The following is a 13,544-nucleotide window of genomic DNA, read 5'->3' as shown; positions in this document are numbered from 1 at the left end:
CATGGAGCAGACCTAAGATCCTAATCACTGACTCAGCCACCCTTCATCTTAGAAGAAAATATCAAATAAGACGCAAAATGTTCAAGAATTTAACAAAAACATATTTTTCTGCACTTGAACAAATTGTTTTTTTACAATGGGGAATGATATTTAATTCAATTAAACTCATTCGGCAATGTACCACAGATCATGCAAATATATATTCAAAGAAAGGATTGTGTCACGTTATACAGTGAAAACAGAAGCAGGGATAGTGCCAACACAGTAGCAGAAAATATTGATGAGTTGTACAGAATGGCCGTTCATTATGCTCCTAGAACACATTAGAACATTTTGCACAATTAGTGATGTTTTGAGGGGTGCATTTGGAATATATTTCATCATTTAAAAGAAACTTAAGTCAGCTCCTCTCTCTCTCTCTCTCTCTCTCTCTCTCTCTCTCTCTCTCTCTCTCTCTCTCTCTCTCTCTCTCTCTCTCTCTCTCTCTCTCTCTCTCTCTCTCTCTCTCTCTCTCTCTCTCTCTCTCTCTCTCTCTCTCTCTCTCTCTCTCTCCCTGTCTCTTTCTCTCTCTCTCCACCTCTCTCTTTATGATATTATTATCTGATAATTTCAGGTCAATCGACAGAAACAGAAATCCGTAAAACATTTGGTATTGTCATTTATTTTTAAACATTGTCTTCACAGATAAGTCTCAATGAGAAACAGTGGAAGGTGTGGTTTGACAAGGAAGCCCCAGAGGAAGAAAAGGTCCCAAATTCCTATGATCAGGCATTGGACTGTTTTCGCCGCCTACTTCTTATTCGCTGCTGGTGTCCCGACCGAACCATTGCACAGGTTTGACATTACAGTAGTTGACTGAAATCATTCGCATGGAATGACGCTGCATTTTGATGTGTCACTTTATATAGAATAAAAAAATTCTTGCAATCTGATCCCAGGTATTTTTTTGCTCAAACCAATACCTCACAATAAATATTATTTTAGTATATAGACAGTATACCTTTGTACCCAAGAAATATAGAGCAATGTTGGAGACACAAGGGACAATCTCTACAATTCGGCATTATAGGAAAAAGCACTTCCAGTTCAAATAACTGGTGGAGCCCTGTAGCAGGAGCGTACGACAAAGTGTAGAAATATTAAATCAAACATTTTTTTGGTTATTTGTTCGGAGACACCATTGTTGCAGCAAATAATATTTGCAAGTTTGAGTTCAAACCATAATGTCATAAGCTCATCGTTTAGTTATAGCTGAAAGTCAGCTAACATTTTTTTCTGGGTTCAGCAACAGTAAAGCGGATAGAAGGTGGCGCAATAAACTACGCCTTCCCCATTTTTTGCGGCTGTCTGAGAAAACAAAAACAACCATCACCGGCTTCGGCCCAAGAGGACTGCCTGCCCACCAGGAAATTGCCCATTGTGCATGATTACAAATCCAGCCCTGGTAGACAGATGGCTAATTTTTAAAGAACATAACATTGAAATGACAGATAGTTAATTTAAGACAGTGCCGAGTTGGAAATTTAATTAGAAGAAAAATGTTACATTGTTCTACTTTCATCTAAAAACCTAATAATTTACATCAATATTTCCCCAGGTCAAAGCCTTTCAATTAATCAAGACAGGCATGTACAATATTTAACAATGCATTTGTTTTTCAGCGGCTTTCTGAGCTCCAGTAGTTGTCATGGCTAATGGACATTTAGTTTTCTGCTGATGGACTGTTCTGTTGCATGTTGCTTTTAAGCCTGAAGTGGAGTTTTTGGTGCACTCACAAATAATAGTGCAGCTTTCGTCTGTGTAAGCTCTCAGTCGTACAGGAGTAGTCCATCGATGAAAAGGTTTCTTCAGCCGTCATCTGTACTTCTTTGAAGGTGTCGGACGTTTCGCTTCTTATCCAAGAAACTTCATCAGCAAACTTTAGTTTGCTGACGAAGTTTCTTGGATAAGAAGCGAAACTAACGACTTTAGTTTGCTGACGAAGTTGCTTGGATAAGAAGTGAAACGTCCGGCACCTTCAAAGAAGTACGGAGCTTTCCTTTTCTGACCATTTAAAGCAAGCTTTATTCCATACTCAAAAGGACGGAAATAATCTTTGAACCTCTTATTCAGTTATCAGCCATGCAGAAATTACAGGAAACAGTTTTTTTTATGCTCATTTCTTCATTTGTCTCACATCCATCTCTTTGATCATATGCAACAGGCCCGTAAATACATAATGGATGCAATGGGAGAGAAGTACACGGAAGGGGCCATTCTTGACTTGGAACAGACTTGGGAGGAATCCGACTCACGAACACCGCTCATCTGTCTCTTGTCAATGGGTTCAGACCCAACAGATTCTATCATTGCCTTGGGAAAGCGACTAAAGATTGAGACCAGATATGTGTCTATGGGACAAGGACAAGAGGTCCATGCCCGTAAACTTCTGCAGCAGAACATCGCTAATGTAAGTGGTAAATAAGAGCTGCAATTCAGCTCTTAGTCCAAAATGTAATCCTTTTTCAGCTCTGCCATCATACAAAATGTTCTCTCAAAGCATGTTGTTTGGACTATTGGACATTTTACAGTATATATTCTCAGAGTCAATTCAATATTCATTGTCTGCAGGGCGGGTGGGCCTTACTGCAGAACTGCCACCTTGGCCTGGATTTCATGGATGAGCTAATGGACATAATAACAGAGACGGACTTTGTTCATGACAGTTTCCGCATATGGATGACCACTGAGTTCCACAGACATTTCCCTATCACCCTTCTCCAAATGTCGATCAAGTTTACAAATGAGCCTCCACAGGGGTTGAAGGCAGGCCTTAAGAGGACCTATGGAGGTACAGTAGTATGACTCGTTTCAAGTCAGAATCATAAGTCATTAAAACATGAGGACAAGCATGCACCATGAACAGTTATCTAAGACACATGGTCATGGTTGTTTTTCCTTTTCCCTTCCTTTCACAACTTTGCTGCTGTGAATTAGGAATTTCTCCAATGTGAGACAAATAATGGTTATCTTTTCTCTCTCATCTCTCAATAGCACCGCTGAGAACTAAAATTGGAACAAATGACAAGTCTTTGAAGTCCGAGCTCTTCTACAGCAAACTAAACCAACTTTGATTCATGCACTGTGGCACAGGCATGCGGGAACAGTAAATGGCCTCCCCAAACTGTTCCCACAAAGTAAATGAGCTAGCATGTTGAATAAACGTCAAAGAGGTTTATCCTAACATGTCCAAAACATGTTGGATTGTTTTTGTGTGTTCCAAGAAATGTATCTGAACAAGTTGTTAATCCCCAATCAACACGGGCTGAGAGCTGGGCTCTCCACATCTTAACCAGTTGTTCATTGTACTCGAAAATAAATGCTTATTTCCGCATAGCAGAGGAATAAAAGTCCAACAATCCCAATATTAATTCCTTAAATGTTAATGTTAAATTATTGGACCTTGGAAGTAAAGTGTTACCTTGCTTGTAGAGTGCCCAAACATTCCGGTTATTTTATGTTGTGTTCCATATGTAGTTTATATACCACACCAATCTCATGGAATTTAATGAGAGTTCTTAAATGTGACAATTGGTGACTTAGAATAGGGACTTAATTGGGAGCCTATGTCATGTTTTGCGAGGCAGTAGAAGGAGGACCCCAAATAAATAAATGAATAAATAAATGAAGTACACAAACAAAGTCCTGAAAATCACAAGAAACCAAAGCACCTAAAAGATATGCCTGAAACAAAACATGACAGGAGCACACAGACACAATGATCTGAAGGAAGCTGCCAGATTGCAGGGAACTAAATACAAGCAAAGTTATGAGAAAATGAGAAACACAGAGACAAGACACAAAAGGGATAAGGGAGCTGATTGGTTCAACAAAAGGAACCCGGATGATGAGGACAGTCGATTCATTACTTTGGTATGAGATTGTTGGCAAGGATAATATGGTAAATATAAAGAGAAATGTAAACATATCATAGTTCATCATCAGAGAGGGGCTGATGGATGATTTTGAAAAGTAAGTCAATTGTCAACATTAACATTATTTATTATTATTTCATGTTGCTAAAAAATGTGCCGATACATTCATTAAACAGTTTGCAAGATTCTTAAAATTTTACATATGCATGTGGCTGTTTTGTTTGGAGTGGGAGAAAAAAATATAAGCCAGCTGTGTCTGCCAGCTTCCAGCTGATGGGGATACGTGAGGTTTCTAAGGGACAACAGTTGAAAATGATGGCGTGCCCGTACCTTCAGCACCTGAGTCCTTGCTCGAATGATTTCAATTCTTCATGAGATTTGTAACACGTATAGAATATATTGAACCGCATTTTACACTTCAGCCTACAAAGCAGTTCGTATTTTATTATTTTCACACCACAGAAGTACCAATAAATCACTTTTATTTCCTGGACAAGTTTGTAATGATCTACTGTGTCAAATCTTTGCCCTACACTTGTAACCACATGGACCGTGTGGGATGGCATTGAGGTTTGTAAAGCCTTTTGAAATGCGGGCCAAATCCGCAGTCATAACACATGCTTTCTGTTTCTAGGAGACTTTGCATCAAAACTTCAATTTTACACCTAGAGCTAACATAAATATCCATGTTTCCCTCACCAGGCATTAACCAAGACCTTTTGGATGTCAGCAACATGGCCCAGTGGAAGCCACTTCTGTATGGCGTTGCATTTCTTCATAGCACTGTGCAGGAAAGGAGAAAGTATGGCCCCATGGGGTGGAACATTCCTTATGAGTTTAACCAAGCAGATTTTAACGCCACTGTGCAGTTTGTTCAGAACCACCTTGATGACATGGATATCAAAAAGGTAAGAAAAGCATGACTATTGAGGAGAACATTGTCAAGGGCAGGGACTTAAAGAAAAAAATCCAGACACTCGGTGGTTACCTATTTATTGTGTAAATAATTTTTCCTACTATACGATTCACATACTTTTCCATGAAAATCATCTGATCACAATTCGTGGCTGAGGGATTAGAGCACCACTAATTTGTACATGTCACGTCCGCACGAGGAGTGGCAACAGATCTCAATGGCCGAAAAAAGAAGGGAGCTGGATCCAAAATACTCGATGGCGACAGTATAGTTCAAAAAAGGCTTTTACTGAGACACGCAGGGAAAAACAGAAGGTAAGACAACCGAACAGAGAGGCACGGCAGCCCATGACAGTACATATATTACGTACTGTATTGAAACAGTCACAAAAAGTACATACATTGAATAGTATTGTCTAAATTCGGGTTTTAATTGTGATTTTATGTATTTTGTGTTCATTATTATTCTGAAATTAATATATGGTTGCATTTCTCTTTTCCATAGGGTGTCTCATGGAGTACATTGCGATATATGATTGGAGAAATTCAGTATGGCGGCCGTGTAACCGATGAATATGACAAGCGTCTTCTCAACACCTTTACCAAAGTGTGGTTTAGTGAGGAAATGTTTGGAGCTGCATTTAATTTCTATCAAGGCTACAGCATCCCAAACTGTTCCAGTGTGGAGCAGTATCTTTCATATATCCAGGTGAGATTTAAGCTTTTTTTTTTTGTTCGAAAGCACGACCACAATGCTCTTGGCATGTCTGGATTTAGACCGCTAAGAGTTCAGATGAAGTGCAAATACCGTATACTGCTTTCCCCACATAATATTTCAATCTGCTGAATTGCTTTAGGCAACTGCTCTGCTTGCTTTATTATGATGGTGATGGATTTTGCGACTGCCGAGCTCTGTCATCTTACTGTGTTCAGATGAAAGATGAAAAAAGGCCACACATAGTTACTATCATACTACTCTACAAGCTGTGCACATGATATTTTTGATCAAGGCAAAAAAAATCATTGATTTTCGTTTTCTCATTCACAAGAATACCTGTGCTCTCACAATCACTTGTGTATTTCAAAGAAGTTGAGTAAGCAATAACACAAAATAAGAAACCTCTTATCTCTCTCACAATGGAGACATTCCCAATTTACAGTAGCAACATTATGAAAGGGATAAGTCAACGAACAAAAAGTATTGAAATAAATATAAATGATAAAATATAAATATTGGCATCTTAAAAAAATGGGTTAATGGGGGTGAGTCCCTGTTTTCAGATCTGTCAATTCAATAGCCGACAGCAGTCGCCAGGAATGAGCGATGGTACCTCTCCTTCTTGCACCACGGGTGTAACATAGTCCTCTTCCTCAAAACATAAATAAATAAATAAGTATGACCATGAGAGGAAATAATCAGTGTGAAAGGACTCAGAGTTTCTCACTATTTAAATTTATTTGTTTGTAATGTGATCCCAAAGTGTTCTGTGGTGGCTTTTTAATTTCATTCTGTTTCTGAATTTTTAGGGTCACTGCCTCAAGCACGTAGAACAAGTAGATTGCAGAATGAGCTGCAATTGCCTTTTTTCCAAGAATCAATGTTTTGGGGTCACAGGAAAATTTGGATGAATGTTAACCAGAAATGAGTTCGTGTTTTAGTGACTTATAGTGCAATGAATATTTGAACTCACAAGTGATGTTGAACAAAGAAAGTACGTATATAGGAACTTTTGAATGCAGTATGTTAACTCCAGGGATCTGGGCCAAAGAAAATGTTTACATGATAACAATTACTGACATGAAAATGGATTGTCCTGTAGTCCAGGATAAAAGGATGGTGCCGGGTGAACTCGTAGCCACTCAGCAAGCAAATGGAAATTGGCACTTCATCACCAAAGCAGGCATTCCCCAGGTGGTTCCCAATGTACCCTAAGCTTGTATTAAAATGCTTTTAAGAGATATTAAAAACATGTCAATCCTTGTCCTCCTTGATGACACCGTGGGACCTCCCAGCTGCCAGAGGTGACCAAAGTGACAGCGGCAGAAATGCTGTTATCTTAGACGGTTTATTTGATGAAACCTTATTCCATGAAATGTGCCAAACACAGGACAATTGTAGTGTGAGTTCCTCAAAATCAATCGAAGCAGGTTATTCTTCAACTATTCAAGGAATGGCGGACAATGTAACTCTCTACATTGTCGCGATCACTTTTTTTACCTGAATTGGGTGGGTGTGGAGCAACCATTACGTTGGCACATTTGAATAATGGGTCAAGGACCAAAATCACAATGGTGACCAATTCAGATTCAAGTGTTAAATTAGTCTTTTTTTCTTTTATTGTATGAGTCACACTTAAAGGACAGCCGACGTCTCCGGACAAGTTGTGTGCATAATTTGTAAAATGGCTTCAAATGACTTCTACTAAGCGTATTTTACAAAGATTCCACTGCATACAGCTATATTTTATGTTTTAAGACTCACACCGAATATTCTGGAAGTCTTGTTTTTGAGTTGATGACGAGTCCTCACCCTACGTCACTGAAGGAACGCCCCTAACCGAAAAAAGGACACATTGTAGCAGTCCTTCCATCATGTCAATGCATTTTGCTGTACTTGTTTGGTCTGAAAACCTCGTGTTGCACCAAAAAGAGGCAGAAGAGGGTGACAAAGCTCCGTGTAAGAAATTAATCAGCCTGTGGAAACGGGCTGATTAATTCCTTACACAGAGCTTTGTCGCCATTTCTGCCTCATTTTTAGTGCTACATCCCCCACCCCCTATTGCCTCAAAATGGCGCAGAATAAATTCTTTAATCGATTGCAAACATGTATGCTTTCCTCTTCAGAACTATTTGAATCATATTCATAACTGGATGAGTAACAAGAAAGCATATTCTCCGAATCTGAAGCCATTGTTTTGATTCTCCAGCAAGGCAAGACGTCTTGGGGTGACGCCACGAACAACGGGGCGGGATCTTCTGAAACTGGCCACTTCCGGGTTCATTTTTTTGCAGATTTTGGACACTTTAAGTCATTTTTATTTGACTAAAAATATCATACTGCGTGTTTTGGGTATTTTAGATGTTATAAAACGTTTTTCTGATGTCAGTTAGGAAACAAAAAAAGTGATGTCGGTTGTCCTTTAAATCAGTCACCGACTCATTGAACTCACATTGATTGTTATGCATATGAGGCACCTTATATGAAAATGTGATCAGGATACTATACATCAATCAATCAATCAATCAAACTGCTTTCCAACTGCAAACCAGCCTGCTTTCTCCTCTCCTGTCGCTGGGGGTGCTGTCAATTTGGAGTGCTAATTCAGCCTGCCATATTGTAACATGGGAGGAAACCGGAATCCCCAGAGAAAACATGCAAACCTCTCACAGAAAGGCCAGAGCTGGAATTGAACCGGTACCTCTGCACTGTGAAGACAACGTTCAAACCTTTTTTTTTTTTTTTTTTTTTTTTTTTTAGGGACTCCCAATCTATGACACTCCAGAGGTGTTTGGTCTGCACCCGAATGCAGCCATAACCTACCAAAGTAAATTGGCAAAGGACGTATTGGACACAATTCTCAGTATTCAACCTAAGGATAGCTCATCAGGGGGAGGGGAGACCAGAGAGGCTGTGGTGTCCAGATTGGCTGACGACATGCTGGGGAAACTACCCGCAGACTATGTACCTTTTGAAGTAAGTGTGTGTGTGCGTGTGTGTGTGTTTGGGTGAGTGTTGTTGGGGATGCAAGTGTGAATTCTTTGCGTAGCGTTTCAGTCAAGCAAAACACCATGAGTAATATTTTTCAGATTCCAGTACTAAGGTGCTAAGTGGCAGGGTGGAAAAGACAGACAGAGGAGTGGAGTGTGCATCAAAGTGTGAAAATAGGGCTCTCAAAACCAAGAGGGATTACTCATGAAATGATGGGAAATTGGGCAGTTATCACCAATGCGCAAGTACCAGGAGACCAGTCGAAGAAAAAAATGCATATGCTGTCCATACGACAGAAATACCCATTTGGAATTTCTCAAATTGAAATAATGAATGACAAACAAGCAATAATAGAGACATCATATGATCTTCGTTTTACCTGCATGTGTTTGTGTTTTATCTTCAAGAGTGCAAATGCATCCGAGATGTTATACAATATGTAGAAAGTTTGGGCATGATGCTCCCAACTAATGATATAATGACCGTTCAAAATGCCATAGAAGTAAAAGCACAGAACATTCTTTTCAGTGTTTCAGGATGCTCCATAAATAGACACCACACAAGGACAAATTAGAATGTCATGAATGCATTAATGGGAAATTTTACAACCAAATGAATAGAAATGAGATAAGATTGTCACGTCGGCTTGAGGAGTGGCTACAGAACTCGAAGGACGACGAAAAAAAGGGAAGGGGTTGGATACACGATGGAGACAATAAGTTCAAGAAAGGTCTTTTTACTGAGACACGCAGGGTTGGATCCGAAATACACGATGGAGACAATAATAACACCGGAGAGCCGCTTCCAGGTCCTGGTTCTTGCGCTCCGTCTGGCCGTTGGACTGAGGGTGGTAGCCAGACGACAAGCTCGCCGATGCCCCTAAGGACCGACAGAAACGTTTCCATACCTTGGACACGAACACGTCCGTGGAGACGGACGACGTGGTTAACCAGGAGCTGGGCCGTCTCGATGCCGGACGGCAACCTGGTTAACGGGATGAAGTGGGCCGACTTGGAGAAGCGGTCCACCACAGTGAGGACGACCGTCTTGCCACAGGAAGGGGGGAGGCCCATGACGAAGTCCAGGGTGATATGGGACCAGGGTCGGGAGGGGACCGGTAGCGGAAGATATGGAAGGGTCATGGGTGCTGAGCCAGGGAAGGCCCAGCACGAGTGGCACGTTGCGGGAGGGCATGAATAAAAACCGGCGGTGTTTGACATGGTTGCCCGACAGTGTTTGAGTGGTGCGGTGATATGCGTAACCCGGGCTAACAGTCAGCCGTCAAGGTCCAGAATCTCCTTGGGGATCCTAAGTTCTTCAATGCCGCAACCCAATGTCACGGCCAGTTGGGGGTCGATAAAGCACCCGTCCGCCCCCGAATCCACTCACGCCCGTATAGCTTGGGAGTTGGACGGGCCAAATAATTCGCCGTCCAACCGCGTGACGGACGCCGTCCTCGACGCCTCAGACGGCCGCCGCAGTCGCCGTTTGGCCGGGGACTTACGGGTGCTGGAGGTCTTAGACGGGGGCCCTTGAGTGCGACGACCCCCAGGGTTGGAACTTTCGCCTCCGCTCCCCACCTGCATCGGCTCGGGGAACGCCTGCTCGTCGCCGTCGGGTGTGGTCATCTGCTGCTTGCTTCCGGGTTCGCCGGACCGTTGGGTACCTTGCTCCCGCTGCCGCTCCCAGAGGCGATGACTACATCGCTTCCAGGCAGATGACTACATCACTTCCAGGCAGATGACTACATCGATCATCTCGCTGAAGGTGGTGCCAGCGTCGCAGGTGGTCAACTCGTCTTTGAGAGCGGCGCTCAGTCCGCAACAAAACACTCCTCTCAGCGACCGATCGTTGTAGCCACTCCGGGAAGCAAGGATGCGGAAAGCGATAGAATACTCAGCGGCCGAACGCGTTCCTTGTATGCAGTCATGGAGGAGTCCCTCAGCCTCGGACTCTGTGACCGGGTGATGGAACACTTGGCGAAGCTCGGCACAAAGTCCGGGTAGGAAATGCATAGTTCGGGCTGGGACTCCCGGACGGCCAACACCCAGGACTCGGCCTGGCCCGTGAGCAGGCTAGTGATGAAAGCCACCTTAGCCTCATCGCTAATGAAGGTGGAGGGTTGGTGTTCAAAAACCAGCGAGCACTGCATCAGGAATTGAGCACAGCGCCCGGGTTCGCCTACGTAGTGTGAGGGGTGTGGTAGGGAGAGCTCGGGACTACTCACGGGGGGGGGGGGGGGGGGGGGTGCTGTCAGGGTAGCGAGGCGTGTCTCGACCTCCTGTAGGCGTTGAGCCAGCGAGGACGCGATGTGGCGGTTCTCCGCCATCGCTTGCGCCAGCTGGCTCGAACGCTCCGCCTGATGGGCTAAGGCAGATATGAACTTGTCTCCATCGGCGAGATCCATCATTAGCCGGTGTATTATGTCATGTCGGCTCGAGGATTGGCAACAGAAATCGAAGGGCGACGAAAAAAAGGGTAGGGGTTGGATCCGAAATACACGATGGAGACAATAAGTTCAAGAAAGTTTTTTTACTGAGATACGCAGGGTAAAACAGAAGGTGAAGCAACCGAGTAGACGAGCGGGACCAACCTGCGTACTGCTGGGTGACAGGGTAACAATAGTGAATACACCGGCGCAGACCGAGTGGGAACGGGTGGCTTTAATAGCCAGAAGGCACAATCAAGGAAATGAGCAACAGGTGAGTGAGTCCGAAGAGCAGGGAGGGGAGGGGCGCGCTTCTGGCGCTAAGGAGGATGTGACAAAGATGAGATAAGACAACCCTTATTTGTCTTATAAATCACAAGAAAGCTGGTACTGTTCGACCTGGAAATGGCAGTTACGTTGTTAGGGTAGGGGAAAGGTGGTTGCAGTAGCAGTGGATCGAATGGGGTTCCTGGTTTATTGTAAGGTCACATGATCTGTGGTGGAAAAGCAAAAGTATGCTGGGCAGGGAAGCACTGGGAAAAGACAAGCAAGAAGAAATAGTTTGACAAAAAGCATCCAAAAAGTGCATGCATCTAAACTACAAAAGGCGTGTCCACCCCTTGTAATTCACAAATCATTTGGCACCCAATTGCAGATCATCAGAGGAATTACACAGAGGTGATGATTGCTAATCAGCTGCAGGTGTTGGAGCACCCTCCATCCCAGCCTGATAATTAGTGGAAGCAAACAAAGTCCTTGCAAGTGGACAACCACAATAAATGAGGAAGGCATGACTCAAATCCATCAGGAGGATATATGACAGCACTTTTTTTTCATTCAACTTTCAGAACCGCTTGATCCTTACGAGGGTCGCGGCGGTTCAGGAGCCTATGATCACAGTAATCATCGGTCAATAGGGACATGCACCCTGGACTTATTGCCAGCCATCGCGGTGTGACGGCACATTACATACATATTCAAATGGGAACCATACTGGGCAATCTTATACGAGGAAGTCCGTTTGCTCAAGTCAAGTCTTTCAATTAGATTTTTTTCTCCAATAAATCAGTACCCCTTCTCATGAAGCCACGTCCCAGTTTAGGCAGCATCCATAATTGTTTACAAAATTTGCAATTTCTCTGTTTTGGTCCATTACACCTTAAACGGAATTCACAATTGCCCCCTTCAAAACCACTCATAACTGCCACAAATGTTTAATTAAAGCTGTCCAAAGCTAAATCATTGTCCAGGTGGTGGACTCGGTTAAACGACTTGAGGCACCATTTCAGTATTTGGACATGTGACTTATGAAACCCTCAAGTTGACTTTGATTTGAGCTTCATGACTTGACATTTCATCCTGTTTCATTTTTTAAAAAAAGCATTGTTTTCACAACTGAAAAATATGAAACAACTGTTATAGCTAACTTTATCAATCACAATGATGCACAGGAGAAAGGTTATCATCACAGTGTATCTTACTGATTGCTAAAAGGTCGCTAAACATCATGTTGGTTATATATTTAATATAGAAGGCAATGAATTAAGAGATAATACAAACACTACTTTGAGACCGAAGATAACTATGTGTCTCGTTAATGGTTCAGCCTCGAGTGATTCCACCTAGATGATTGTTGGCAGGCAGGTGTCTCTCTGCTTCTTAATGACGATTGGTTTGTATCCCAAAAGGATAATCCGGTTGGTGTTACGGGTGTGCCTCAAACTTAACGAATAGTTGGCTTTCCTTCCATTCCAGCACTCAACAGAGAGTTATATCCACCTGATGTGAATGAACTGAATAATGATGCCTGCTCAGAATAGAAGCAAATAATCTAAGAAAAGAAAAACAGCCTTGTTGCAATCAATTCGGGGCTGTGGGAACCTCTGTCAAAGCAATATAAATCAATGGAAAAAACTTCATTATGTTACCCTCAACAGTTTATGCCTCTCTTGCCACCATTGTGTCACACCAGTAAATCCCAGTATTGGGAATGGGATAAGCACCGAAAGCAACAGAGGTCATTTTAAAATCTGATGATTTGTCCCATATGATGCACATTTCAACATTTAATTTCACAGTAACAGACATGGACATATTAGCAACCTAGCATGTGACTTTCTCTCACCACTGCCATATATTCAAGGTTACTGAGGTTAATATTTTGAGATTGGGCATGGTTCTCATTGCTAAATAAACCCACTCTCCCTTTTTTCTGACTAAATAAACTCGCCAGGTGAGAGAACGTCTGCAGAAGATGGGTCCTTTCCAACCAATGAACATCTTCCTCCGTCAGGAGATTGACCGCATGCAGAGGATTATAGTTCTCGTCCGAAATACCCTAAATGATCTCAAGTTGGGCATCGATGGTACCATTATCATGAGCGAGAACCTGCGAGACGCATTGGACTGCATGTATGATGCACGTATTCCTGAACGATGGAAGAAGGTCAGTATGGGATATAGAAGTGTTGATCAAACATTGTGCCGAGATATTTTCAGTTGTGCTGTGGGAAAGAATTCCAAGCGATTCATGCATAGCAAATCTCTTCGGCAAACTAAACTCAAAATGAGCTCAAAA

General features: G+C 42.6%; 1 protein-coding gene across 1 annotated transcript in view; it reads left to right on the top strand.

The window, feature by feature from the left end:
• The window catches only part of dnah5 (dynein, axonemal, heavy chain 5), a 152,815-nt gene that overhangs the window by 133,470 nt on the left and 5,801 nt on the right, over window positions 1-13,544 (top strand). Inside the window, exons 79-85 of the mRNA XM_088997780.1 lie at window positions 685-834; window positions 2,204-2,449; window positions 2,611-2,830; window positions 4,617-4,822; window positions 5,335-5,538; window positions 8,308-8,523; window positions 13,200-13,412. Of these exons, the coding sequence (XP_088853906.1) occupies window positions 685-834; window positions 2,204-2,449; window positions 2,611-2,830; window positions 4,617-4,822; window positions 5,335-5,538; window positions 8,308-8,523; window positions 13,200-13,412 (1,455 nt within the window). The remainder of the gene's footprint in view (window positions 1-684; window positions 835-2,203; window positions 2,450-2,610; window positions 2,831-4,616; window positions 4,823-5,334; window positions 5,539-8,307; window positions 8,524-13,199; window positions 13,413-13,544) is intronic.

The sequence above is a fragment of the Hippocampus bargibanti genome, linkage group LG06 (genome assembly GCF_051943395.1).
Source record: "Hippocampus bargibanti isolate YZ-2025 linkage group LG06, ASM5194339v1, whole genome shotgun sequence".
In the NCBI taxonomy this organism is placed as follows: domain Eukaryota; kingdom Metazoa; phylum Chordata; class Actinopteri; order Syngnathiformes; family Syngnathidae; genus Hippocampus; species Hippocampus bargibanti.
The sequence above is the reverse complement of the archived record's forward strand: the minus strand, read 5'-3'. Positions and strand labels throughout refer to the sequence as shown.